Here is a 27,271-nt window from a genome sequence, read left to right as displayed (position 1 = left end):
AAAATTCCTAGAAATGGCAACATTGCAGGCTGTTTACTGACAGACAAAAAGTATACAATATGATATAATACAATATAGAAATATTTTTTTTTTAGTAAAAATGTTTGAGAATCTCATTTTTGTTTTTCTTAGAGCTCTGGTAAAAATGAAATGAACTTTATTGACTTAATTTTATTATTTAACTTGCAGTGGTGCTAATGGGTTTGTTTTTGGCACTTCAGTAAATAACAACACAGCTGATGAAATGTAACAATGGTTAAAATTAAAGGGAAAAAAATTAAGTTGCTTTTACAACCCAAGCCTTCAACAATAAGAGTAATGTTTCCAGCATTCATAGTAGTAATGGATTTTTAATTCTACTTCTGAACAGTGCTTGTATGAGTTATAAGTGTTGGGAATTTGGATGGATCAGTTCCTAGATAGAAGACAAAACCATAAATCCATAAACATCCGTTAAAGCATTGGGAAACACAAATTAAAGTTTTTAACACAAAGTCAGTACTCATTTTCAGGAAAAGAAGAAGAGATTATGAACAGACAAGACAATGGTATATTTAAAAGACATGTACATTTACAAATACTTTTAAAAATGTTTAACTGAATGGTAAACATTAGAACAATCTTCAGACCACCATCAGTCCTCTTGAAATTTAGAAAATACCCAAGGTGCAGATAACATTATAAAACAAGAGAAAAATACTGTTCAGAAGGCTTGCCAAAGAAATTTAACTTTGACTGATCTTTGCAGCAGTGCCGACCATTCTCAGGTGAGCTGACAGTAGAAAATGGACTTCTACTTAAAGATAATAGACTATTGACTCCCAAGTCACTCCAAAAAGACTTTGTGTTCGGGAGACTCCGATGCTGGACAGAAAGTGGACTCAGGTTGATGCTGATGTATTCTGACAATTGGGGTCAGTATGTCAGTCGATTATTTCAGCTGATATGCAGAAATTGCCAAACATACTTTCACCACAGCGGCAGCTTCTGTGGACCCTTTCAAGAACTTTTCTCAGCATCTGACGGGACAACAGCTGGGGTCATCGCAGACAGTGGCCCAAAACTGAAAACTGCCTAATGTTTCTGGATGTTTCTGAACAGATCAAGAGCTTACTTGCATCATTTGCAGTTCTCTCAAAGGGTCTCTCACAATAATGAAGAGGTAGAATGTCAAAAGCAGTGAAAAATCTTCTCCAGAAATCCAAAGACCCGTAATTAGCTCCCATGGCTCACTGAACAACACCTATCTCCAGTGGCCATATCCCGGCAGATTTGCTCTCGGGGTGAAAAATCTGCAGCACAGTTCCAAGGATCCAGCCCAGCTTGCAACCTGGATGGGCAGATCTTTTCAAGCAGGAAAAAGGGCAGAAAGAAACAAAAAGGCAGTTGTCTTTGTAACCACAGCAGGGCAACTTAGAATACTTGATGTTTTTCAAGGCTGTGTGTTGGGGCAAGATCTAAAGGACTTTATTGGTGTTGTGTGGGTGCTCTTGGATAGCACAGTGGTTTCTCTGGGGCTGTAAAATTTCCACACTCAGCTGAATATTTGGGCATTGTACACTATTTTTAATAGGTAGTGCACAAGACTGTTACCTGTTGGAAAATAAAGTTATCGTTAATACTGTTCAGTGTTATGCGGTGTGTGATAAATTCAATTTATGGAAAAGCAAATGAAAAAGGTGAATGATAAGAACATACAAGAGATAACAATGGAAGCTGGAGCAGAGCTTAGTTTTGTAAAGTTTGAATGTCCAAGGAAGGGATTACATTTTACTTTGGAGAGTGTAATTGTCATAATCTAGCAATTAGCATGCTACATGCTTGCAACGACAGTTATGGTGTTATATGACTGAACAGTACCACTTAGATGGACATGCATTATCGTTGTGAAAAAAGTTTATTAAAATACTGAACATCTAAATTAACTGACCATATTTTAACCTCATTTGTCACATCCAAGCGTAACACTCTGGATAGATGGATGAATGGATGGATGGATGTATGGATTAATGGATGGACTGGGTAATGAAAAGAGAGAACAGATTTAGCTTTATAGCAACAAGTGGGAAGAGTATACTGAACAGAGTATTTGAAGTAATGAAAATAACTGTAATTTGGCTTTTGTAAGAGTAATTATAATATCATTAGCAGAAATTAGTTTTAGTAGTCTTGATAGTAATATCTGCTTTCTGCTGCGGATGATTGGAGACAGGGGGGAAAGTGTGGTTTGTAACATAGAGAATATATTTGAAAACAGAATGTTTCATAGTTTCCTTACAGTGGAGAAAGAGGCAGTCTTTTGGTTGGCCTATTGTATGGTTTCTGGGAGGCTGTTCTTGGAATTATAGCTTTCTGACTTGTGAATCTATGAGTTTTTTTTTCCATTTTGAACTTGTTCATAACAAAAAAATAGCTTCCATTATAGCTAAGAAAAGTAGTAGCTACCTATGTAAGTATGGCCTGAAGATTTGTACCAGATTTACAGCTCCTAGTCTGAAAACTGTTTGAAAGCTGACTAAAACCTCACCACCAATTGGAGCATCCAATCCCAGTCTGTCCTACTTAAAGGCCTAACATTAGACCACTGACGTTTAGGTGTTACCAGTGCTTGGAATATCACCAAAATGTGAGTTGTAGGACATTGCTGTTCATTTTTCAGATAATGGAGAAATCAAAAGGAATCCTGGTGTTTTCTCTTGCGGTACGATAGAATCATCTTGTGATGACCGTGTTCATCCACAACCCCTTTACATGTTCTATTGATTCAAGTTCCGGCCATTCATGGAAGTCTTGTGGTATCCATGTGCTTTGAAGTAGAATTGATACATCAAAGCATTTGGTTGTCCTGTCAAGACCTGCAGGTCCTCCACTTCATTCCCCAAAGTGGAGGCGAGGGGTTGTAGTGGCCCCTTTGTGTTTTGTCCCAGCGGGCCTTGGCTATAATCTTTCCTTTCTTTGCCCCAACCAGTCGGTGTCAGGTCAAAAATCTTTTGGTCCAGTCACATGATGTGCTGGGGATTGCAGTGATACTTTTGCTGCCACAGTGCTGAAAATGCAATCATTGCATTTGCTGGTTCTTATCCCTCTCTTGATATAATGTGTACACGCTTCAGTGATATCCTATAAATTTGAGGAGATCAGCCATAGCATGTGATGGATCCCAAAAATATCACGATTCAAAGACACAAAAATGCAGGCAAGTATTCCCAGGACAAGCACCAAGGGTAATTACATTTACATGTTTAACAGTAACACAAAGAAGTTTCAATACAAGCCAATAAGACTCTAGGATGGTGAAGAAAAGTTGTCTGACTCCAGTAAAAATCTGAAATACTGTTGGTGCTGTTGGTTGCATCAGTGCTGTGGGGCAGTTTTGAATTTGAATTAATTTTTAGCAAAAATAAATTCTTGGTCTATTAGTAACAAAGTCAATGCCAAGTTTGGACACACCATGTTCTTGTAGATCATACCAGAAAGCTCACAGGGGGAAGTAGGAAAGGTAAAGTTTAAGCCGTAAAAATTCTGCAGTTCAAAGGAATAAGAAATAATAGAGACAAAACAGTGAGCTGGCTGGCTTTTAAAAATAAATTTCATAAATTTGATTCATCCTCTGTCAAATTTGTTTCGTATTCCCACTCACTTGATTGTTTATTTAGGAGTCCGCATGAATTCCCATCCAGGTCTGCCTCTGGACATGTGGAACGTAGAAGCATTCCTTTTGTTGCTGTATTTGGAAGCACATGAAAAAACGGACAGTATCATGTGGGATTCTGATGAATAAAATTCGGCAAATCCACAACAAACCGCATTAGATTATAATTTTAGACACACCCTGCCCAGGGTGTTAGAATGAGTGTGATATTAACAGTGCTATGGTTTGGTTTTGGTGTTGAAGACCACAGTTAGAGCACAGTGGGTTTTTTTTTTTTTTTTTTTTTTTTTTTTTTTAGTAGAATAGTAGTAGAAGTAGTAGAATACCTTGTAAATATGCAGAAACCTCCTTCATGACCGCTAGATTGGTTATAGCTATAAAAACTTAACTCACACATTGCTAGAAGTGTGGCGAAGCAGAATATGTGTGTCATGAAGATAAACCATTGAGAGAGCTGTTGCTGCCATGTCAATTTTCTGAGTTTAAAGACTGTGCACTCTTGCTAAAAAACAGAACCTACTTCAGCAGAGGCAGGATGTGGGTGACACTGACTAAGCTACAAGATTTCTAAATATTTGTTGCCTTCATATTTGAGTACAGCAATGGCTCTCACACGCTCCAAAAACAGGTGTACATACCATGAGGAAGAATTCATTTGAGTGTTTACCATTAAGCTGGCAAATAAGGATGCTTTAGGATTCTGTCTTCTCAGACAGATGATATTAAAAGAATAATAGAGAACTACCAACCACAGAAGTCTGAAGATGGATACGCATAGTGAATTAAGCCTTTGACCAAAACAGAAAGAGCTCTTACTTTGTTCTGAATGGCAAGTCAAGCATTGTATATGTTGTAATATCGGCTGAACTGAACTCAACTGTTTCTGTCTGAGTTTGAGTCTTAATTTAGTCTGTCATGCTAAATGAAAACAGAATGGGTTTATATACTTTTCTGTACTGAACGTGATACAAGTTCATGTATGTTGTGCGATATGTCAATCTGAACGGTGTTGTTGAAATGATCATCTTACACTCAAAACCCACTCTGATGTGTCTGTTTTGATGTTTTAATTTAAATTTGACTTTCAGACAATATTAAAATTTGAAATATTGCAACCACCTGTTGCCACGAGAGAGTAAAAACAAGCCATGACGTTAATTAAATCAAATAGTACTTCTGACTGAGCCTGATTGAATTTGAAGATGGTGTGGAAGCACTTTAACAACAAATATCAATTCACGGGAAGTGAAAAAAAAAAAATGAATTCAGCAGCAAGTATTACACGGAGATAGATTTATGCTCTACTACAGAATCCACAGGCTTGTCCAGCTCATACTTTGTGGATGTTGATGAAACCACAAGCGAGGAAAGCTATGTTATTGAAAGAATTTTATGAGTCCATAAACGTGTAATGAAATTTGCTTTGGTCTGGGGAGCATGGAAGGGAAAAGTAAAATTGCATTTTTTGCGGTATGTTTTTCAAATGGGGGACAGGGTTGCTTCTCAATGGCCCTGCAAGGAAGGGGCCAAATGAAACCCTCTTCTAGTTCTTTTTCATCTTGAGTTTGAATGACAGGACTTGACACCTCTAAGCAAAGCCAGATGTTGGAGTGCTGTTCCAGCGTTGACTGGGCATAACACAAAGCCATGAAGCTGTTCCACTGCACTCACTTTCTGTTTGGCCCTTCGATGATAAACGCCATGACTGGATCGCCCACATTATCTGAACCTTTGGAAGGGCAGTTTCGCTTGGGAAGTTACGCAGCTTTCATATGGCGCATTTGTTAAGTCAAGGAAAATCTCATTTTTGTTTTAAAGCCAGGGACAGAATAATGGCATCAAAATACATCTGTATTAGGAATGCACTTCTTTTTCTATTTCTTTTTTTTTCCCTTTTTTTTTGTTTTTTGATAGCATTTTCGTGCTGTATTCCAGACACATTAAGCTTGGATGTGGAATAAATTAAACCTGGTTCAGAACAAAATTTCAGTGTTAACTCTACATGGAAAATCGTTTTCAGTCCAGAAAACCAGTCCCTTCTTGGCTGAGTTTAAATGATATTTTTTTTTACAGAAAATCCACGTAGATGCCAAGTTTCTGATTGTTTATGTAAATTAGCTGTCGATGCTAGCGAGCCTCTTGAAGTCTGAAGGACAGGTGTAATTCCTGTGATCATTCATTTGTCAGTCATTTTTTATCTTTATTTTTTTCATATTATTCTATAAGCCCCTTAGGACAGCTTTCATTTTGCACGCTTCTTACTCCAGAACAAACTGGAAACATGAGGCTTTTCATCAACAACGAACATTCAGACCAATTTTACACACACACACACAAAAAAATGATAATCAGCTGACACAGGCTTTTAGACTGCTGACATCTTTGACTGTCATAAGAGAATGTCCATCAACAAGGGCTTGTGGATAAAGCCAAAATCTGGCATTGGGAGCAGAAGACAAATGTTTTGATGGCTGCTATCTTTGAAAGGTATGTATTGAGGTGAATGTTTGGAAAAATGTTGTGTTCTTCAGAGAAAGCATCTGGTGAAAACATGCGTTGTGGTGCTGAAGTGTATCCCAAGGCTGTCAGACACGGTTAATACAGAGACATAAACGCTCCCTCTGTCTGTAGTTTAGGACTTGGATGGACCTTCCTCCACCATCAGCACTTCCATGGCTTTTTGCTAAGCTGCTGCAGCCTCCCAGTGTGATGTGTTTCTCTGACTCATACAGAGATTCTTTATTATGTACAGAACCCCATCAGAATTCATGGAAGCGGATTCCTGGAAAATGATTGTGATACTAAACAAATGTTGGTGGCTTTCTGGAAGTAAGCCAAGAAGTCAGTGTTGATCAGCAATGTATATGTTACATATTACCAAGCCGTACAATTTTCTCCCTGCGTTTCTGCAATGCTCATGAAGATTCACAAAGCATTGTACTGTAGCTTCTTGTGCTGTACCCTAGCAACTCTTTATGTGGCTTTATGTGTTATACAGACATAATTAATAATATAGTTAAAGCGCATGTTGTATGAGCAACGGAGAGATGCTGCATGCAAAGAGTGAGCTTGACTGAACTGAAGTATTGAAAAGTTGTAGCGAGAAAAGTTTTAATGGGGAACATGGTTGGACTGGAACTCAAAATTGGCCTTGACACATCTGCTCTTGCAGGCACACGCGGAAGCCGAGTTAGCTTTTTAAACACGTCTTCGTTCAACCACTCTCATAGAATCCTTTCTATAACTATTCTCATCTTAAACCAATTTCTGAAAACAAGCTGCATGATTTGACCTAATCAGGGCTTAGAAATATGATGGAAAGATGTATATACAACCTAAAAGAGATGTTCAAATAAAAATAAGCATGTCATTTCAGGCCTTTAAACACATCACCGCATATTTTTAAAATCAAGCCATACGATGCAAGCTATTTCAAACATACATTTCAGGAGATGATGTGCGACTGTTTACTTAGCCATTTTTCTATAAGTTTCCTGCAACTGGACTTTTCATAACATTAAGCAAAAGCAAAAGTGCATTAAGCAAAAGTGCAACTGTAACGTGATAACATTAAGCAAATGTCTTGTAATACATTGTTGGAAAATGTTGCGAAAGTACGCAGTCTTTAGTGGTCCTGTGAATTGATTGACATTACATTAAAAAGCTGGAAATGGTTTTCTCTCTTTGTCTCCTGCTTGTTGGCTGCCTGTTGGCCTCTTCTCCCAGCTACACTGCTCATTTAAACCTCTTACTGATCCATACCTCTCCCGCCTTTAGTTCCGCTCCACACCTCCCTGCCTTGGGCCTAAAATCACCTTGACTTTTTGGTTTTTGCTGAGCTGATTTATCAGAGGCAGTGGTGTCCTGTGCTGTTGTTATGCACTCGTTGTTAATGTTAGCTAGGTTGCTAGTTTGACTATCTGGGTGTAAACATCACTATCAATACTCTGGGAAACATTTTTGAAAAATGTGCTGTATGGGTTTTAGGAAGCTCACATCTTTTTGGGGGTCTCTTATCTCTTAAGCACCACCTTTTGTAACCTGTTTTCACTGTCCATTTTTAGTCAGTCTGGCTCTTAGATTTGCAAGCTATAACATGCATGTTAGCTGCACTGGATAGAAAGTGGCTTTATGAACAAATCCACTTATGAGACAAATCAAGTCCAGTCAAAGTACTCTGCCTTTCACTGGCCTGGTGTACAGCTTATATGCAGTCATCCAGTGAAATGTCACCCATTCTTTCCCCCCATTTTCCTTTCCAAATTTTGATTGGGCCAATCCACACTAATCCACCTAGTGCATTTGCTCACAGTGCCCGATGCCCAGTCCTGAGTCTAATAAAATATGATGAGGTTTATTTTTGTCTTTTCACACAAGGGAATATCCTACTGCGTCTTGTGGCCTGTGCTTTGTCTCATCCAGATTTGAAAGCTGTTTTATTTTGAGTTTAAATTGCGAGAGGGAATGTTTTGGGGAAAATGTTGCTAACCTGCAGTCCACTCATCCTGTGTTATTACTTACGTTTCTGGTTCTGGAAAGTGTAATCCTGTCCCACAGACCATCACAAAGAATCATCAAGCCATAAAATCCAGTGTTTCAAAGTTCCACTCACAAATAACCAAAGTAGCATTCGCAAACAACCAAAACAGCTGATTGTCTTCATTCGATTTACATCGAATGGAAACGTACTAAAATACAAAGGCTTTTCCGTGAAAACAAATCTCCGTTTTTATGGCATGAACTCAAATGGAAGTAATGTTGCAGTTAGCGATCGTGTACGGTGCCTTTTTACTTTAGAGCGGCATGGGCCTGTGGCTGGATTTGCTTTTCTGTTCACTCAGGGGCAGGTTTAGAGGTAGCTCTTTGATGTAAACGGCCAACGGGCTATTGGGAAGGCTTTGTTTTGTTCTCAGCTCAACTTAATAAACCTCTTTTTTTTTTTAAGGAAAGGCAGGACGATGTCTGGGTAATGATGGCTTTAGTGCATTGTAAAGATTAAGAACAGATAATGCTGACAAGTATGTGAAGACTTAGCTTGTGAAGGAAAATTTTCTTTGAAGAAAACAGTGTGACTAATTTTGGTCATTACGAGCGCAGGTGACTAGCTACCATATAAAAAAGGATGTGTCTTAAGGGAACTGTATCCTTTGTCGGTTACAAACCTGTCAGTTATATTTTGCCGTTCCAAATAATGAATTCATTTACCATTCTTTTCATGTCAAGCCCTTATATTTTTGCATAAAAATTACCAATAGCAAAGCATTTAGAACTGAATTGTAGGTGTGCTTCATAAGGGAACAGGACAAGGATTTTTAGCTAAGTGTAAGATTCTTTGCTGCTTATTAATATGCTATGTAAGACCAAAGGTATGAACATAGATATTACAGGTTGAGAATCCCTAATCCAAAAATCCAAAATGCTCCAAAATCCAAAATGTTTGGAGCGTTGACATTACGCCACAAGTGGAAAATTAGACACCTGACCACACTTCCCCATGTGAGGCTCTGAATGCTCTCTTGGCCCCAGTTTGTTACCAACCATCGTCAACGCCAGACCTAAGTGCATTACTCACTATGGGTTTTTTTTGCTTATTCTCTGCTCTGTGGTACAAAGATATTGTTGAAGATGTCAAAAAGGTCTGCAGAAACCCCTGTGGGTACCAGTGATAATGTCGTAGCGCAAAGCCTTGCTCGCGCGTTTGTGGTGGTGCTGACGTAAACAAACCTACTGTGCTGCCAGTCTTTTAAAATATAGCGCATACAATTATGTACGCTACATAATACTTGATAATGATAATAAACAACTATGTTACTTGTTTGTCTATTTACTATACCGTACTTTTTATCGTTGTTTTAGAGTGTAATCTTTCCACTTATATAAAAAAAAAAAGTTTCCTGTGAAACAGTATGCCGTGTTACGCCAGGAGCAGCCTTGTACATCTCGTGTTTTCCGCGTCTCTGTACAGGTTTGTAGCCTAGCAGCAATCGGCTATTGCCTAGGTGTGTAGTAGGCTATACCATATTGCCTAGGTGTGTAGTAGGCTATACCGTCTTGATTTGTATAAGTACACTCTATGATGTTCGCACGACGACAAAATCACCTAATGGTATGTTTCTCAGAGTGTATCCCTGTCGTGAAGCAACGCACGACTGTATTCCAAAATAAAAAAAAAAATCCAAAATCCGAAACACTTCTGGTCCCTGATATTTCGGATAAGGGAGAACCATCCTGTATTTGCATTTTTGCGTCCCAGTCAAATTGATTCTTGCAGAATGGTTGCAGCTGGCCTCTCATAACAAAACAGTCAGTATTTTGCTATTATTCTTGTATATTGCATGTGGAAAAATCGCATAACATATTTTTCTCAAAGACTAATATTTAATATTAGTCCTCACACTAGCAGGTGATGCAGCATATAGTCCACTGCTATTTCTGAGGTTACCCTAACTCCTTCTTAACAGGAGAGATATGTTTAAAACAAAGTTATCTCAGACTGATAGAGGAACATACAACAACATGTTCTTCTTTATTAAAATCAGACGTTCCCCATGTTTTCATCCGGTTTCTTACAAATATTGCCAACCAGTTCATTTTCTTGACAGGATCTATCAGTTCCAATCAAAAAATGAGGTTGAATAATCTTCATGTCGCCCATATTTGTCTTATCATGCTGACACATCAAACAAATGCAAACCTTCAAGTCTTATTGCTAAAGTCACAATATTGGCATTTTCCCTAGCTGTTTATGAAAATAACCAATGTACTCAAAGACTGCGTTTCATTGGTGTACATGTGATCTTATCAAGTGCGTAAGCTGAGACTAGCCAGTGATGTTTCAGAACCGTTCGAAAAAGACCCTCAAAAGACACGCGTAGAAATATATCAGACCTACGGTCTTTTTTTTTCTTCCTATTCTGGAGATGCTTTTGGTTTTAATCTGGGTCTTCCATGAGGCATTTTAAAGTAATTTAGTACACATTTTCATCTTTGACTTCATCAAATGCAGCTCCAATCAGCCAAGCAGCCAGGGCTGTTGACACTAGAAGGAAATCAAAGTCCAATGCACTCAGGCCATGTGCTGGTGCATGAGGCAGTGTCTCGGGGGATGATAAATTAGTGTACACAAATGTGTGTGGATGTGTATACACTGCAGTGTGTTCGGAACTGTTAACGTATCATTCAACCTTCTCTCCTTCTCACTGCCAGCCATGAAGCTAAGCAGACACACACACACACGCACACACACACATACAGACATACACACAATCCTAAGCAAGTATGATGGAAATGCATACACGAAGTCTCTTTCTCTCTCTTTCTCTCTCTCTCTCTCTCACACACACACACACACACACACACACACACACACACAGAGAGAGAGAGAGAGAGAGAGAGAGAGAGAGAGAGAGCTCAGCGTGGCCATACCGAATTAAAAACAGGTGTCTTCATAGTTTGCATTCTTGTAGAATACAAAAGCAGTTTGACCTGAACAGTTCTGGAGTAAAACATTCCCTATCATAGAAGAGTCCCCCTGTTTAATTTTCTGTTTATAAACATGGACATACAAGGGTTTGTATGACATAAAGAGTAGACTACAGACTCCCACAGGCACTACAAGACTATTGAAACCATATATCTGAGTTCACTTCTAAGTGTTGGGTGGCTATGAGACTGAGTTTGTTGAGGTCAGAAGACAATGCACTTATGCTGTCTCACTGTCATGAAGCAATAAAGAATATAGACAGGCTGTTGGTCCTATCGAATTGTAATAAAAATGGAAGAAGTTCATAGCGTGCAGTTCTGTCTCACATTACTCAGAGTTCAGATAATGGTAGTAGTCAGTCTCTTCAAACACATTTTTACACTTTGCTCTGGCAATCAGAATGATGCAGAATGATAAAGACTATGCACTGGAAAACCATACGACGCGTAGAATTAAATATTTACAATTTTTCCTCAGGAAGAGCAAGTGCAAGTGCAGATAGTTGGAACCTGAATCAGAGCCACAAATAAAAAAAAACTCCTGTCCTCGGATTTTTGGTCCTCTCCATGCTGCCGCATGTTGCTGAATCTCGCTTTATCTTATTTATACAGTATCATTTCAGGAAACGCGACAGCAATGTTTCAACATCCACGACTCATTTGTTTCCAAATGACTTACGAGGTTTTGGAACTATGTCCAGTACTTTATTGTAAGAAGTAATTTGAAAGTGTTGAAATGACTAGCTCGTCCAGCTACAGCTAACTAACGCTGACTGACCATAAGTAAACAACAGAAATTCAAGTGTATGTGTGTGTGTGTGTGTGTGCATGTGTGTGTCTTTGCCTGAATTCAGGCCACACAATTCACAAAGCTAAGACATGGGAACCCATGCTGAATTCATAGACAAATCAAAAAAAGTTTTTACTTAATGTCTCTAAACAGTCTCCTTTCCTGTTTCCTGTCAGATGGGTTCTTTTTGTTATTTTTAATCTGTGTTTAAAATAAAACAGAACACTCATGTGAAGTACTAGCAGCGCCTGGGGAACTGGACTTTTGGAGGTTAAGGAGCCTAAACCCGCCATGATGTCAGGCTCTTCCCAGCTGGAGGACTTGGAGATGTAGTCGCGAAATGCAACAGAATCTGAATGTTTAAGAATTCTTATTTGGTGAATCTCATTATACATGGAATGTTTGTCCACAATTGTGGTTAAAATTAGGTTAATTGCACAAAGCACTTGAAGAAATATGTTTTAGTTTGACAAACATTTGACAAACAATCCAAACATTTGGATTAGGAAAAGAGGGGCCCATGGACTTGCCAAGTGATTCAATCGTGTAATCCAGATCAGTTTTTATTCCTGCATAATCTGGCAACATCCCTTGGTCTTGTGTTGAAACATATGGTTTAGAGATAAACCATTTCCTTTGATTTGGAAATTTGGGGAAAACGAAATGGAAATTTGGAAAGCTGTCAATTTAATGGGCACCATGACAAACCAAAAAACTTTATTTGACATGTTATTATTTTAGATATAATAATAATAATAATAATAATAATAATAATAATAATAATGATATTAAAAAATACATAGAACAGGTAATTACGAAGACAAAACAATGTCTGAAACTAATAACTGTGAACCTTGGTGATATAGTAAATGTATGCGTTTAGTGTTTTAGATCTTGGTAAGCACTGGCAAATGGAGCCAATATTTCTTTTCTGCATTTGTACCGGTAATATACATATGTCTGCTCATTGTAATTACTATAGTAACATTTGACAAAAGAACTTGGACTTAATGCAAAGTGAACTCTAATCCTCTTTCTGACAGAACAACTTAAGCATTACACGAATGTATTTACCAAAACCATACCACAATTCCTACCATAATTTAGAATTATACAGATATAATGTCTTTTTTATGGCTTTTGCAGTATCTTACTCTAAATGTTTTTCAGAGGATTGGCAAATGTTGATGTTGTGGGGGTAGAAGAGTGGGTTTTAACTGTTTTTTGATTCGGGCTATACATCTCCTTCTCATTGCTGTAGGTAATCACGTGGCCATAGATGGAAATGTTCTGGTTTAGAAATGAGCCGTGGCATTCTGGTACAAACCTGCTTGTTATGGATGTCTTCTGTCTATGATCAGATAGCGCCACTGACAGTGTCCAGACCCCTGTGTTTCCATTACACCGCCCGGTGAGGATTCAGTGTTTCATTTCGTCCCCCTGGCCGTTTGAAGAGTTAATGCGGGATTTTTTTTTTTAGTGAGAAAACTCAGAGTTAGTGTTAAGATTTATAGGATCCTTCAAAAGTACTTCTGGAAGTATTGCTAAGTAATGTAATCACTGCAATGAATGTATTTGTGTATTAATTTGATCATTGTCCCTGAGCAAGTTCTTTGATTCCGATTTTGGACTGAATAGCTGTTTGTGAGAGATACGCAGATTGAAATGATTAAAGTCAGTTTTTGGAAAGTAATGCTAGATAATTAACATAACCACCTGGAGAGACTGACTAGCTTTACAGTGTTAGAAATTCAACATTTGTGATATATAGCATTTTTAACTACATTTTAAATTTGAAACATATTTTGAAGAGGTATAGATTGTGTGATTGTAATGAGTTGGAAAATATTTTGGCATCTTAAACCGCTGCAGATACCACTCAGCGATACTTTCTAGCTTAATGATAAAAAAAAAAACGTTTTCAGTGAACAACAGGAGCCCAGCAAACTTTGTATGCGAAACATCAAGGTTGTCCAAGAACAACAGCGTGTTTCCAAGGATTCTTGGCTTTTTTTTTTTTTTTTTGCACTTCATTTTCTAATCTGTCATTTATCTTAATTATTCTGTGGTTGTTATTCCACTTTAACTCCCAGTCTAATACTCCTCTAGCGAGAGAGGGAAAGACACAAAGAGAGAGAGAGAGAGAGAGAGACAGACAGTGCTTACGTCTGTAAGCACTTTGAATGTTTTCTCTAAATGTGAACCAGGATTGCCTGCTGTTGCTGCTGCTACCCATGCACTCTCCACACAGTGCGGTGTGTTGGGCTTTGTTCTGAGCCCTCAGGAAGGGGGGGGGGTCTGGGTGCCATTCACGGGGTAATTACCCTACATTATCAACGTTGAACTGATCACATAGGCTGTCCTTGGGACAAGTAGCTCTTTCGCTGAAGGCTCCTCTGCTTTCTTCGCAAAATGAAACACTATGAAAGAAGATTTTGGAGAATTAGATAATGTAATCAGTTACCCCCTCAGAAACATACATGTGGTGGAAAAAAAAAATCTAAAATACCTGCACAAAAGGAAACAAATGTGGAATTTGATTTGCTATTATTTGACTGATTTCATTATTTCAATATTTATGTTTTTGTGTGTGTGTGTGTGTGTGTGTGTGTGTGTGTGTGTGGATGTATGTCACAAAACTGAATCACCATGTTTGAAATTGCGATATTTTATTTTTTCTTTGAAATGACATGAAATTCTCCATCAAGGGAAAAAAAAAAAAAGATTCCAGGTGGTATATTTGCAGCTGTGGGCTTAGTTTTAACGGTTTAGTTTTAAGCTCTGGTATTGTTCTGCGGTGTGACGTTGTAAGAATAAACCCGGCTTCACGCAGAGCACTGTCTGGCAGAGATCCCCGGGCTGGGACTGAACCCTACTGAGGGAGCTTGTTCAGGTGAATCAGGCTCTGGATTCCTTCATACTGGAGGCCACATCTGGTTCTGCTTCAGCCTTAACTCTGACAGCGTAACCCTGCTTTCCATCCCACCTGCCTTTGATACCTTTTTTTTTTAAATCTTAATCACTGTACTGTGACTATGGGCTATGGAAGACTACCCAAATACTCCTTTAGTGGCAGCAAGACCCTTCTTCTCATTCATTGTGTCGGAGAGACATAAAATCTATGTTTTCGAGTTCGTTTTGGGTTCAGAAGCAAAGAGAAAGACAGAATTTTTACCCTTCCCCCCCACCTCCTCCTCCTCTTGAACACATTTTGACCATTTAAGTGTAATGACTTAAGGGTTGTAATTGGCAGGGGGTGGGGGGGGGGGGGGGCTGTGATGATAGACTTGATGGTTGGGTCCCTTGCCAAAATAATTAACCCTGAATCTCCAGACTTTGGAATGGTGTCCCGTTTGGTTTGGTTACAGTTTGTTTATGCTGTGCTCTTAGTCTCATTAGGTTAATAAGTAAACATGGTAATAATAAGTCAGCTGAGCAGCGGTCTTGCATAAAACATCATTACTAACAAAGCTTTTGCAGTTTTATAGCTTTAGCCGTGCACACTTAATTGGGCTGTTTGAACACAGAACCATTTGAAATGTTCATACTTAGGACAGCATTATGGAACCAATTTACTTCAAATATGTTTTCTTACTCATTTATTTGTCCATAAATACCTTGACTAACATAACTAATTTTTTGATAACAGGTTTTTTTTTTTGAGTTGATGAAATCCGTAAAAAAGTTACACGAAACTGGAATTTTCCAGGAACTCGTGCACATGTGGAATGGTGTTTTGTGTCTGTGTTTTTGTCTGGCTTTATTTGAGTTAGATTAGCTGTACAATGTGGGAGTAGAAGACATTGTCTGCTGGAAGGGTTTTTTTTTTACTCATCTCTCTCTCTCTCTCTCTCTCTCTCTCTCTCGCTCGCTCTCTCTCTCTCTCAAGAACACAGATTCTTTTCTGACTAAAATTCTTCACAGGGCCGATATGATTTTGCGTCAGATGTAATAGCAGTTTTACTTCTGGTTATGTTTTAATGCCAGTATTTGATTGTATGGGTAAATGACCATGTATGAATACTTAGGCAAAGAAAATCCACATCAAAATGTATCATTGTTTTTTTTGTTTGTTTGTTTTGTTTTGTTTTTTTCTCCCATGGCGCTTCAACCAAATTGTGTGTGTGTGTGTGTGTGTGTGTGGTTCACTAATGTTATTTTTCTTTGGACCGTCTCTGGAACATCAGTCTTGCAGCCAAACCAAGCAAATTCAAACGTGTTAAATCACAAACAATAAGGCAGACCTACAGAATGAGCGGTGCAGCTCCATATCCCTAACCAGCGGTGACTGACGCGTCAGCGACAGGTTTAAGTTCTTGTAACAGTGGTAGCCAACTAGGTCACCTTGGTCCTCTCATCTGGTTCTTTTTAAGTGCAGGAAATGAAGTCAAAGTGCAGTGCAATATTTATGTTTATTGTCGCAGCTCTTTACGGATCGGGTTTCAAAACATGGCGATGCCAAGTATAAAGGCGTGATTGTCATAACCAGTCGAGATGTTTTTCACTCAAAGCTCTCTGCTGCCACTTTTTTCTTTTTTTGAGCATGGATTTGATTTTCATGCTTTTTTTTTTTTTTTTTTTTTGAGCGCGATTTGTTTGTGAGCTGCTCTGTTTGTGCTGTTTTACATTTCCTTTTGTGTCATTGCTTCAAAGCTTTTTGTTCTTTTGTTCTTTTTCTTTTTTGTTTTGAAAGTTACAACCTGCTGGGTATGGTCCTAAAGCAATTTTAGCTTGAGGGAAATTGTTGTACAGTTTGGTAGATTTAAACCAAACCTACCTTCTACTGTATTCTTAGAGAGTGCCTCTAAGTCTCCGATCAAAACTCAAATATTAAATGTGTTATGACAAGGTACATAGTTTTTCTCTTTATTGATACATGTCCAGTGTCCTGCAGACACGTATAAAAATGACAAAATCACAAACGTTCCAGATGGGATTCACTTGATTTGACAGCGATGCTGTTCACCTGTTACCCATCACTGCCATTGGTATTCCTATAAAGACTTGCTTTATCAGCTCTTAAAATCAAACCTGTGTCACCTACTTCTTTGGGTCACATTGCCCACTCGGTTTTACCATGACTACTGAGACAAAACACTTTTATGCTCAAGAGTTTTTGTGTCGAGACAAGATTTTGTAGTTTGGTAAGACTAATTCAGTTCAGATTTTTTTTTTTTTTTTTTAAGTATCAAAGTTACAACTGTGTCTCGCTTTTTCCCAGCCAGGTCTTTAGACAAACTGTACAATTTTGCCGATTGTGCCGGTCTGCATCTGATCTTTGGGCTCAACGCCTTGCACCGAAACCCAGACAACTCATGGAATGCATCCAGTGCCCTCAGTCTCCTGAAGTACAGTGCCGGCAAAAAGTATAACATGTCCTGGGAACTTGGAAATGGTGAGTTGGACTATTATGAACATTATGAATGACAATGTCAAATATTTGGGGTTTTGGGGGCTTTATACATGACTGCTAAGGATCCACATGGAGGTAAATATGTCCTTTGAAATATCAGTATAGTCTGTTACGGAGTGTTCCGTTGGATTTGTCTTTTCAAGTCGCTCTGAGCTCGAAATCGAAATATTTTCTTTTTGGCACATTTTTTCAGTTTTTGTCTTTTAGAATTACAGTCATCTCTGGTGGACTTTCTTGTGGAATGCCATCGGTCAGCTATGATACAGCAAGCTATGTATTCCCATTTCTGTTCAGTGCAATGTTTATTGGTGCACGCAAAGCGCACATGTATGGCGAGCTCTCTGATTCGCTCACTGGTGGAAACCATGTAAAAATTCCAGACTTTAAAAAGGCACCATTTCCATTCTGGTAAACCTAGCATGACAAATTTTACTAGCTCAGACGTGGCACATCATGGCTCTGAGTCAGTATAGAGTGCCATAGTTTTTTTTTTTTTTTTTTTTTTTTAAAAACGCTTGTAAAAGTCTCACCCTAACAGCTACTCCTAAAGATGTGACATTTCATATGAAACGCCTGTAACTTCTTTGGCTGCTGTATGATTAAAGTTTGCAGAACAAATGCGGCAAAAGAAAAGCCTATAAAGGAAGTATTCATTTTTAAGAAACACAGACATGACCCTTAAATGGAATTATTAATCTGCGTGAAATGCTATACGAATATTAAATCCTTTCCTTGTTTATTTGAGCAATATACTGGGCGCTACTGAGTTCCATCATTCAACACAAACAGTAATTTGGATTGAATCTGAAAATTTTTGTGTAAAAAAAAAAAAAAATTTATTTAAGCTTTGCCCATCATGTTGAGTGTCTGCCATTTTCAGCATTTCAACTCATATTGGATTTCCATCGTTTTTTTGGGTTTTTTTTATGAAAAAACCCTTGAAACAAGACTTTTAATAAACTACAGACCCAAATTACATGAAATGTGATTTTGTAGTATATGGAATGTAACGTGAGTCATTACATACTGATTTCATTGTATCAGTGTGGAAGTTATTACTTCATAAAATGGCTAATTAATGGGCTACGCCTCTGTTGATGGCGTATACCAATCCAGTGACATCAAAGCCCCACAAATACATATTCTGATGGGGTTTTCTTTGTATTTCTGGTTATCTGTGAGGACTCTGATCACAGCACAGTGATTTGGCACGGAATCTTATTATGCATTGAATGTTTTCACTGTTGAAGGAACAGCCCACATATCTCTACTTTTTCCATATGAATAACGCCGTTACTCGATTTTTGCTTCTTGTTATTCCACGCAGAGCCCAACAGTTATCGCACCATGGTGGATCGTTCGATAAATAGCACACGACTGGCACAGGACTACATCCTTCTGAGGACATTACTTCAGTCAGTTCGCTACTACAACAAAGCCAACCTCTACGGCCCCAACATTGGCCGTCCCCGAAAAAATGCAATCCTTCTGCTGGAGGGGTGAGTGATCACAAAATGCGATAGCTTGGGTTACAGTTTTGGATGTGTGAACTGATATTAGAGCGTTATACTTCTGACCAAAAGATAGGAAACGATATGACTCAACCCAGACGAAGCTAGCGAGTTTTAGTTTGGTGAACATAAGCCGCTTTCTGTTTTCTCGAAGTCCTTACTCTACCGCGCCCTTCGATTATTTGCTCAAAGCGAAGAGGCCTGCACAATGTTCTCCACATTTTTCTCAGGACTCACGCTGAATTAGTCCATCTCCTACATTCATTGTTACAGGGAGAGCCTCACGCTGGCCGTCTGCATTGTGGAGCACATAGCTGCGGCATGTTTATGTTGCTCCAAGTGTGCTGTTATTGCTGGGGCCCATTGCACCAATGAAATTCCCTGTCAGCTAAATAAAGTGTCACTCGATTTATAGCGTGACTGAGCAATATTCCACCTGTGTCCTGGGTGCTCTCTTCGACAAAAAGAGCTGTCCCCCTTCTCTCTCTCTCCCTACTCATATATGACAAGGACCTACAGAACATTGGTCCACGTTGCACTCTGAATTCCTCAGTAGACTTACATTTTTCCACTTGTTATTTAAAATCATAAAACAACAAAAGTGGAGTTAGGCTTTGGTGCTTTTCAAGAATGTGCGATTAATTCACAATCGTCACGAATTGGTTTAAGTGAACGCTTGGTTGGAAAATAAGACCATCAGCTCCACAGACGGCATGTCCGGCATATGTGTACAGTAAATTAATTACCAGCAAAAAGCTGATTATAATGAAAGAATTCAACTTTGACTTTGATGTGCTCATTTTTATGGCCACATTGTTCTCATTTGGGCCTTGTCTTTAAAATTTTGTAATGGAATTACTCAATTTATTTCATGGTACTTTATTCTATAAAAAACATTTGACCAAAATACCTCTGGCAACAAAGTGTCTATATTTCTTGGTTTCTCATGCTTTCATGCAAGCGGCCACATCCTTGGATTGTCGGATAATGAGACCAATTCAAGACAGTAAGCGGTTGCTAATTGGTTATGGTACATATACAACAGAGCAAAGCATAAATCTGTCAGTGCCTGACCAAATCTCCCTCACTCAGGCAATCAGAGGCTCACAACAGACTCTGTCTTCACTCTCCACACAAGCAGTCTCCACTAGCAAGAGTGATGAGACCCCAAAAAAGCATACACCTCCAAAACGCACCAAACGTTTTACAAGGAGAAGAGTAGATGCATTCCTTTTAACCACCAGTAATATCTAGGCCATGCACTAAAACCCTGCGGTGCTGAAATTGCAGTGAATTTACAGACACCCAGTGGGGGGGGGGGGGGGGGGGGGAGTTTGGACAGATTTTAAGGCTTGACGTTATCTTCATTAAGAGACGTCTGCCAGACTGTTTCTTTTCCGATCCGATTTCTTGCTGTGGATCACTTCAGTCTCCTTCGTTCTGTTTGCCTGTCTTTGTCATTTTGAGCTCTGACTTTGGCCAGACATTTTGACGGATGAGCACAACTGCTCTGTTGAAGGTCTTCCTCACGAAAAAAAAAAAAAAAACAAAAAAAAAGAAAAGAGGCCACCCCGTGCTGCTACCAGTCTCTGCCGAAATGAAGATGATGAATGTGATTTGAACGCTGTAGACGTGAGAGGGGTCTGTTGGGAGGGGGAAAAGGGGAAAACGGTGCTCGGGTTGAACAGGGTGGTGGGAGTAGCTTTACAGCACAAATCACACGTCCACCTCTCAATTCGGCTGAAAGACTGTTTAGAAAACGAACCCTTCTCTCGGAAAGATTCTCGCTCCCAAAAAAGGAGAGCTACATCGTGCTCCGAATGAAGCGGTGCAGCCCACTCGTAAGCTGTCATGTCACGTCTTCTCAGAGCCAGTTTACACACAGCTTGAGAGATGACTGTCTCTACACACACTGTAAGCATGCCTGCTGTTGGTGTGATTGGTTTGTGTCAACGCTGACATTCGCACTGAGTGTCTGAGCCCACATTCTTCATAATAAGGGTCATTTACAATTGCAAGGCAGGCTGACATTGCAGCTGTAAATAACAAAAGTTGACTTAGCTTCAATCATGGTTGATTCTCTTTACTGTCTCTCTCACAGGTTTATGAAGAACGGTGGCTCTGTTGTTGATGCGGTTACGTGGCAACAGTAGGTATTTTACCCTTTTGTATTTTTATTATAGAAAATTTATACACTAAAACTGGAAAGAAAAAAAAAAATTAAGATCATTTTCACTGTAACCAGAAGTAGCATGGTGTACGATATGAAGGGGAGTTGCTAAATAATTTTGTTATGATTTTCACCTAGGCAACCCTGAATTGACTCTTTATTGTATTTTAGGGGGAATTCATTTACAACAACTAGCATTTATTTTCAAACAATCTGACCTGCCCAGGAGACTGGGATGGCCAGTTCTCTTGTCCTCTCCAGAGAATGGTGGAGACCACTTTGCACAATATACTTAAGTCTGTAATTGGTAACACCTGTTCAAAGGGTTAAAGCCAGGAGGTGAAAACACACTCCAACCAAACACATACAGACCTCCAATTTCAGGCCCTTCCTTTATCTCATTAGGCACCATTACTTTGGAGTGTTTTAAAAAGCTCTTGTCAACAACTGATTAAAAAGCCCTTCAATCTCTATAATTAAAGACTAGCATTTTGAAAAATATTGAAGTAGGTTAACATTCATTAACTTTATGTGTTGGTTTATATTTGGACTTCAAATTTAGCATCATTTCTAGTACCTTCTTAATGGTTAGTTTCATTTTATACCGGTTTGTCTTTTTGCCGCTGTTATTTTGGAGTAAGATCAGCGTGCGTTGAAATTTGGAATTAACCTGGATGTTGTGTTTGAAATTTTTAAATGTTTTTATTTGGGCTGAAGAACTTTGGAATTTGGGAAAAGAAAAGTTAAAAAAAAAATGCAGTTCGTTCAAGAAATGTACCTCAAGTCGATTTTTACTCCTAAGGATTCCCACAGAGCTCGCCTCTTTTTCTGGAGGTAGGCTCGGTTAAGTGTGAAATCCACTCCATGGAATGGAATTTGGCTAGAAGCATATTTTTGACAAATTTGCCTTAGGACAGCTGGCTGTATCCCTGAACTGTTGGTTGTCTGGTCAGGTGTCAGCTGGAGGCGAGGTTGCAAGCTTGTCTGAAGAGAAAACTGTGCTGTGCATATTCTAACTGCAATGCCGTACCTTACAGAAAATGAAAGGATTGCAGTAAACTACTGCAGACGCTGAGAGTTTCTCTCAGTTTCACAACATGATGAATTGCGCGTGGTCAATCTTTTACATGGAGGGCAAAGACAGCTTGCAAGAGAAGCTTGATATTAATCTTGGGCTCATCTATGATAGCCCAACCAGATGAGTTCTTCTGTAAACCTTACTTTGTTGTTTTTTTTTTTTCAAAAATGACAATTGTTGCACAACATTGTGTTTTGCAATGTGGTAGACCAAGACTTCTCATCTACTGGCACCAATGCCCAACTATTCAAAACAAGCTCATTAACCAATAGACACTTTCTTTTATCTCTGACTTTTGGATGTGTTTCCAATGGCTTTTAATTAGTTACATGCTGAGGTGGGTCGAATTATTTTCACTATTAGAGTTCCCAATCGCCAAGGCCATTAAAAGTTATAAGGGCAAAAGCAAGATTGAGTCACCCCCCACCCAATTAGGAGGACCCCTGTGTTGGGAAAGAGGTGGTGAGCTTGGAAATCTTTGAAAACAAGGTAACTGCTTAATGTGACTCATTAATCCAGAGGTCAGCCCTAATTAAGGGAAGCGGAAGACAGAAGGGGTGACAAAGTAAAAAAAAAAAGAAAAGAAAAACACCACCCACACTGGCAAACTCAAACCATATGTTCTCACACGTTTGCCCCTCACAATTATTGTTTTATTGTATCTGTGGGATTCCTAGACACCTAGAATAATACCACAACTGACCTCTGTAAGATGGCCCAGCCAGAGAATTCAATGCTGGCATTGGAGTTGTTTTTGACGTCCCGCTAGTAAATACACACAAGAATTTCAACGTAATCGGATCTTGGAAGCTGAAAATCTATTACTTTCTTAAAGTTCGGCCTATTCTACCAAAACACACTGTCTCTGTTCATTTTTATGGTGAACTGGAGGAGAAAGGTACGACCACAGTGGTGTCATTCTTCTCTGCCATACTGTTTTCACATGAACTTGAACAGTTATTGGCTTGGACTGCAAACAGTTTCAGAGTCCTGCTCTTAGTTGGTCTGTCTCTTGATTCTGTTGTTTTACCGCATTAGACTTGCAGCTTCACTTTACAGAATGTTCCAGGTATGACATGTTTTTTTTGTTTTGGTTTTTTTTTTGGTCCATGATGTAAGCTCAGGTCTGATGTCAGAGAAAGAGTTATTGGTGCATGAGGCTGAGCACTAACCAATTCTTCTTTTTCGATGAGAGGATGTCCTTGCCTACTCTGAGATGTACAATGAAACAGATGCCCTCTTGACAGCTCTCTCTCTCTCCTGCCCCCCCTCTATAACTCTCTCTCTCACTTTCTAACTCTTTGCCTTACTTTATATGTTTCCAGACTTGCAGAGTGTGGTGAGAGACATCGACAAAGTTGTATGCGGTTGTAGAAAGACGTTGTCTAATGTGCTGCAGACACTGGACCTGTGACACTACAAATGTAGACCGAGATCCTAAAAATAATCTGAGGGGAGTGCATAGGTTATTCACTGCTGTTTGAAATCCAAGGATAATGAAGATTTGTTGCCTCCACTGTTGTGCAGTCTCGGTCTCCTAGGAGTCGTAAATTTGGAAGGTCCGTATCCACAGAGACCCACTATTCCTTCAACAGCGTAAGACTCTGAGGGGCTTCGCTTGAAAACGGGAGGAATCACGGAAGCCTCTCTGTGTCTCTCTTCCCACACCCTTTCTCCAGATGGTCATCCCAAACACTATTTCATCAACAGCTCTTCTTCTCACTCACGGCGTCTGCGTTTTGACAGAAAGCTGCTCTGAGTCTCGTCAATGCCATCTCCCTTGACATCTTAATACACTTTACAGATGAAATCTGTTATTTGTTTTAGTTGAGAAACTTTGCTGTCTTCCTTTAACATGTATGGCTTAACTGCAGATCAAACGAATCTTGCATAAGTATAGGTAGTACAAGGACAACATTGTCTCTCTATTGAAAGGAATCATTCACGAGCAGAATTTGTCTCGTGGCCAAGAGAAACCCATCATGTGGTGAAATTTCTACTTTTCGCTTTTTGAAATGCCGAAAAAAAGGTTAACTGTTTTGAAACATCTCCCTCTTTGGCTTTTTCAGATAACTTAATCGGTATCCAAATCACAACATTTGGATTTCCATCGTAGCAGTCTTTTTCATTTTGAATTCCGCTGTGGCAGTCTTTTTCATTTTGAATTCCACTGTGGCAGTCTTTTTCATTGTTGGCACAACTGGTTGGATTGACTTGAGGAACAACCTGACGCCTTGTTTACTCTGTGGTTATTTTGTCGGGGCGGGGGGGTCACTTTTGGAAGGGAAAATATTGCAGCAAAGAAAGGATGGATTAAGCTTGTGCTAGCCAGCAAAGAGGAAGCTGCTACTATGTTAAAAGTGTCAAAGTAGACAACAGTCTTCAACTTTGAAAAATTTGTTACACATGTCTCAGACGTTACGTGGTTCTAAACTATTAAAAACTTCAGGATCTCTTAAAGAAACCCTATTTTGGCTTTTTTTTTTTTTTTTTTTGCGTGACTGAATGGCAGCGAGATCTGTCGGATTTCTGTTAACTGCCAATGTTTTCCAGAGGATTAGCACACAATTTAGAGAAACAAGGCTGCTTTCTGCGTAGACAGTGTATTGGACTTAATCCTGTTTTTACTATGACATTCGAGCATTATCTTGATGTGGGTATAAATGTCTAACATGTGCAAATTCTAGTTTTATACTAAATCTGTCCTCCACTATTCTCCTGACAAGTTTGTACGTTTCAGTTAGTGGATTTTATTTTGCCCTGGATGTTGTCTCTGCGCTCTTTCATCCTGAGGATTTTGCCTCTGGCTCATGTTAAGTTGACTCCCTAGCTTGAACCATCGGTTCCTCCATTCAGGTTGACGTGTAGTTGAATACTGTGTATCAGCTAGTTGGAGTCGGCCCTGGTTGTTGTAAGAGTGTGCGGCCAAGCTCATTTGCATGTTCACTATAAACAATTATGACAGACACTACCTGCCTGCAGAATAACTAGTTAATACAGTGGTCATCCCAGCTGTTAATCGTACTTAGTGTGGGCATGACAGTATTAAACAAAACACAGATCAATAGCCATGTTTGGGTGTGAACGCGGCCAAAGAAGCCTACCTGCGCTTATTACATTTCTGTGCGTATTTAGCTGTTTGAATCTAGACCTTAAATTATGCTTAAGCATGTTATATCAAAGATTGTTTGTTTGTTTTTTTCCTCATAGTATTTTCTAACTGCTGACTTAAGGTCATCAAGTCTTACTGTACTGTATTCTGGTCTGTACAGTTACTACATCGATAGGCGAGTGGCCAAAGTGGAGGACTTCATGAAGACTCGGCTTCTGGATACACTCACTGAGCAGATCACTAAGGTGCTGAAGGTCAGTGCAGAGACTCTCACCATTGCTCTCCCTGTCTACTCCCCACACAGGATTAAGAATACTGTGAAATAAGGATCACACTGTTTTTTGATTTATTCCTACAACCTAAATAATACCCTTGTATGTTGCTTTGTCTGTTGCCCAGTGGAACATAACAACAAAAGGAGGGAAGTCCTGAGGCAGAGTTGAGTCGCAGTTTTATTGGGTTACCCTTGACACTAATGGTGTTAGAGCTATAAGTAGGGGAGCATGTCCGGAGAGTGGAAGTAGTAAACTCTCCTTTCTCCTCATTACAGGACTTTTGAGGCTCTATAACCTTATGCTGGGGCTTAGGTCTCAACCACAGCTTCCCTAACAAGCTGAAACCGGTTCGGCAGGGTGGGCCAGGGATTGAGGGGGCAGGAATTAAGGATTTAAAGAAGGCGGGGCAGGCAGGGGAGGGGTGGGATGGTTGTGGAGTGGGGTTACAGTTAACTACTTGGCCAGTATGGCAGGTCCAAGTCTAGCCTGGACTGGGAATACTCCTTTTGGGTTAATAAGCAATGTGAGGTCATTCAACATTCAGGCCAACCCTCACAACTCAGAGTCTGTAAAAAGGAGGGTCCTCTAATGGAGCTTACACATCTGAATTAGTCTCTCCCTCAGAAAGAAACATGTTTTCAAAAACATCAAGCCAAAGAAGGAAAAATGTTTTCTCCTTACGTAATGGATAGCCTATTACTTACTGCTATGCTGACAATCTAAAGTAACATGTCTTGCTAATGTGTTAGAACCTTTTTCCCCATCTGTGATGCCTTTTGATCTGTATAATAGATCATGTTTATTATACATGTTTTTTGTTTTGTTTCATACAGCAATATTAGCAGTGTGACTGAATGTCTAAATTGGACATTTCATGCATTTATGATAATAAGGACACTATCCGAGAATTGTCTGCCTTTGTTAGCCTTGCTTGTGTTTGCTTGGCGGCACAATCAATATGTAGAACTGACAGTTACACCAGTTGGTTTTCAAAAGTTCAGCCCAGCTGTGGCTTAAAATGGTCAGCATGTCTTTATTGTCACCATATCCTGGCATAATCTTCCCCAAAACTGAGTTGTTTTATGGACTTCTAGGGGCTAATATTTCTCTGGCACACTCGTGCTACTATATTAACTGCAAATCATTCTTACAGCCATTTGGCCTCTCTCAAAAATGCTCATAAAAATGTTGCTTGTTTTTGATGTGTTTCACGAATACGGCTTTCCAAATTTTGTTGACAGACCAATGGGCCTGCAAGATCATAGCAAATAAAGTCTGTAAGGTCCGTGAGATGCGACGCGAGTCCACTCCCAGTTCGTATTTAACACGCAAAAACGTAGCTGCTAACATGATTTAATCTCTAGCCAATGTGCAAAGTCATCGGTTGTAAGTGAAACCACATGTCCCTGCATCCCAGTCGGGAAGAGTCGACCAAGTGATTGCTAACAAACTCTGGTTATTACACATCTTGACACTGTTTTAATCTGTGAGCTATCCATGTGACTGCCTATGGTTTTTGGTGATTGTTTTCTAAGATTGTGAAGACTCATGCTCCAGAGAAGAGGGTGTGGTTGGGTGGAGTCGGCCCCGCCTGGTCAGGAGGCACCAACAATTTGTCTGACACATTTGCAGCTGGCTTCTTGTGAGTATATGACTTGTTTATATGAAAACTCATATCAACACTCTGATTTAGTATCTCTTGGAAGTCAGTGTTTATCTCAATAAACAAAGTGTTTAACCCAGTTAACATCCACAGGTGATGGTACTTAGCTCAGCTCTGTCAATTTT

The 27,271-nt window shown here is 39.4% G+C and overlaps 1 protein-coding gene across 1 annotated transcript in view; it reads left to right on the top strand.

Moving 5' to 3' along the window:
- The window catches only part of hpse2 (heparanase 2), a 61,249-nt gene that overhangs the window by 16,073 nt on the left and 17,905 nt on the right, over positions 1–27,271 (top strand). The window contains exons 4-8 of the mRNA XM_030772645.1: positions 17,146–17,319; positions 18,665–18,836; positions 20,950–20,997; positions 25,369–25,462; positions 27,019–27,125. Of these exons, the coding sequence (XP_030628505.1) occupies positions 17,146–17,319; positions 18,665–18,836; positions 20,950–20,997; positions 25,369–25,462; positions 27,019–27,125 (595 nt within the window). The remainder of the gene's footprint in view (positions 1–17,145; positions 17,320–18,664; positions 18,837–20,949; positions 20,998–25,368; positions 25,463–27,018; positions 27,126–27,271) is intronic.

This window comes from Chanos chanos, chromosome 4, assembly GCF_902362185.1.
Source record: "Chanos chanos chromosome 4, fChaCha1.1, whole genome shotgun sequence".
NCBI lineage: Eukaryota > Metazoa > Chordata > Actinopteri > Gonorynchiformes > Chanidae > Chanos > Chanos chanos.
Note: the sequence above shows the minus strand (reverse complement) of the source record. Positions and strands in the feature narration are given on the sequence as shown.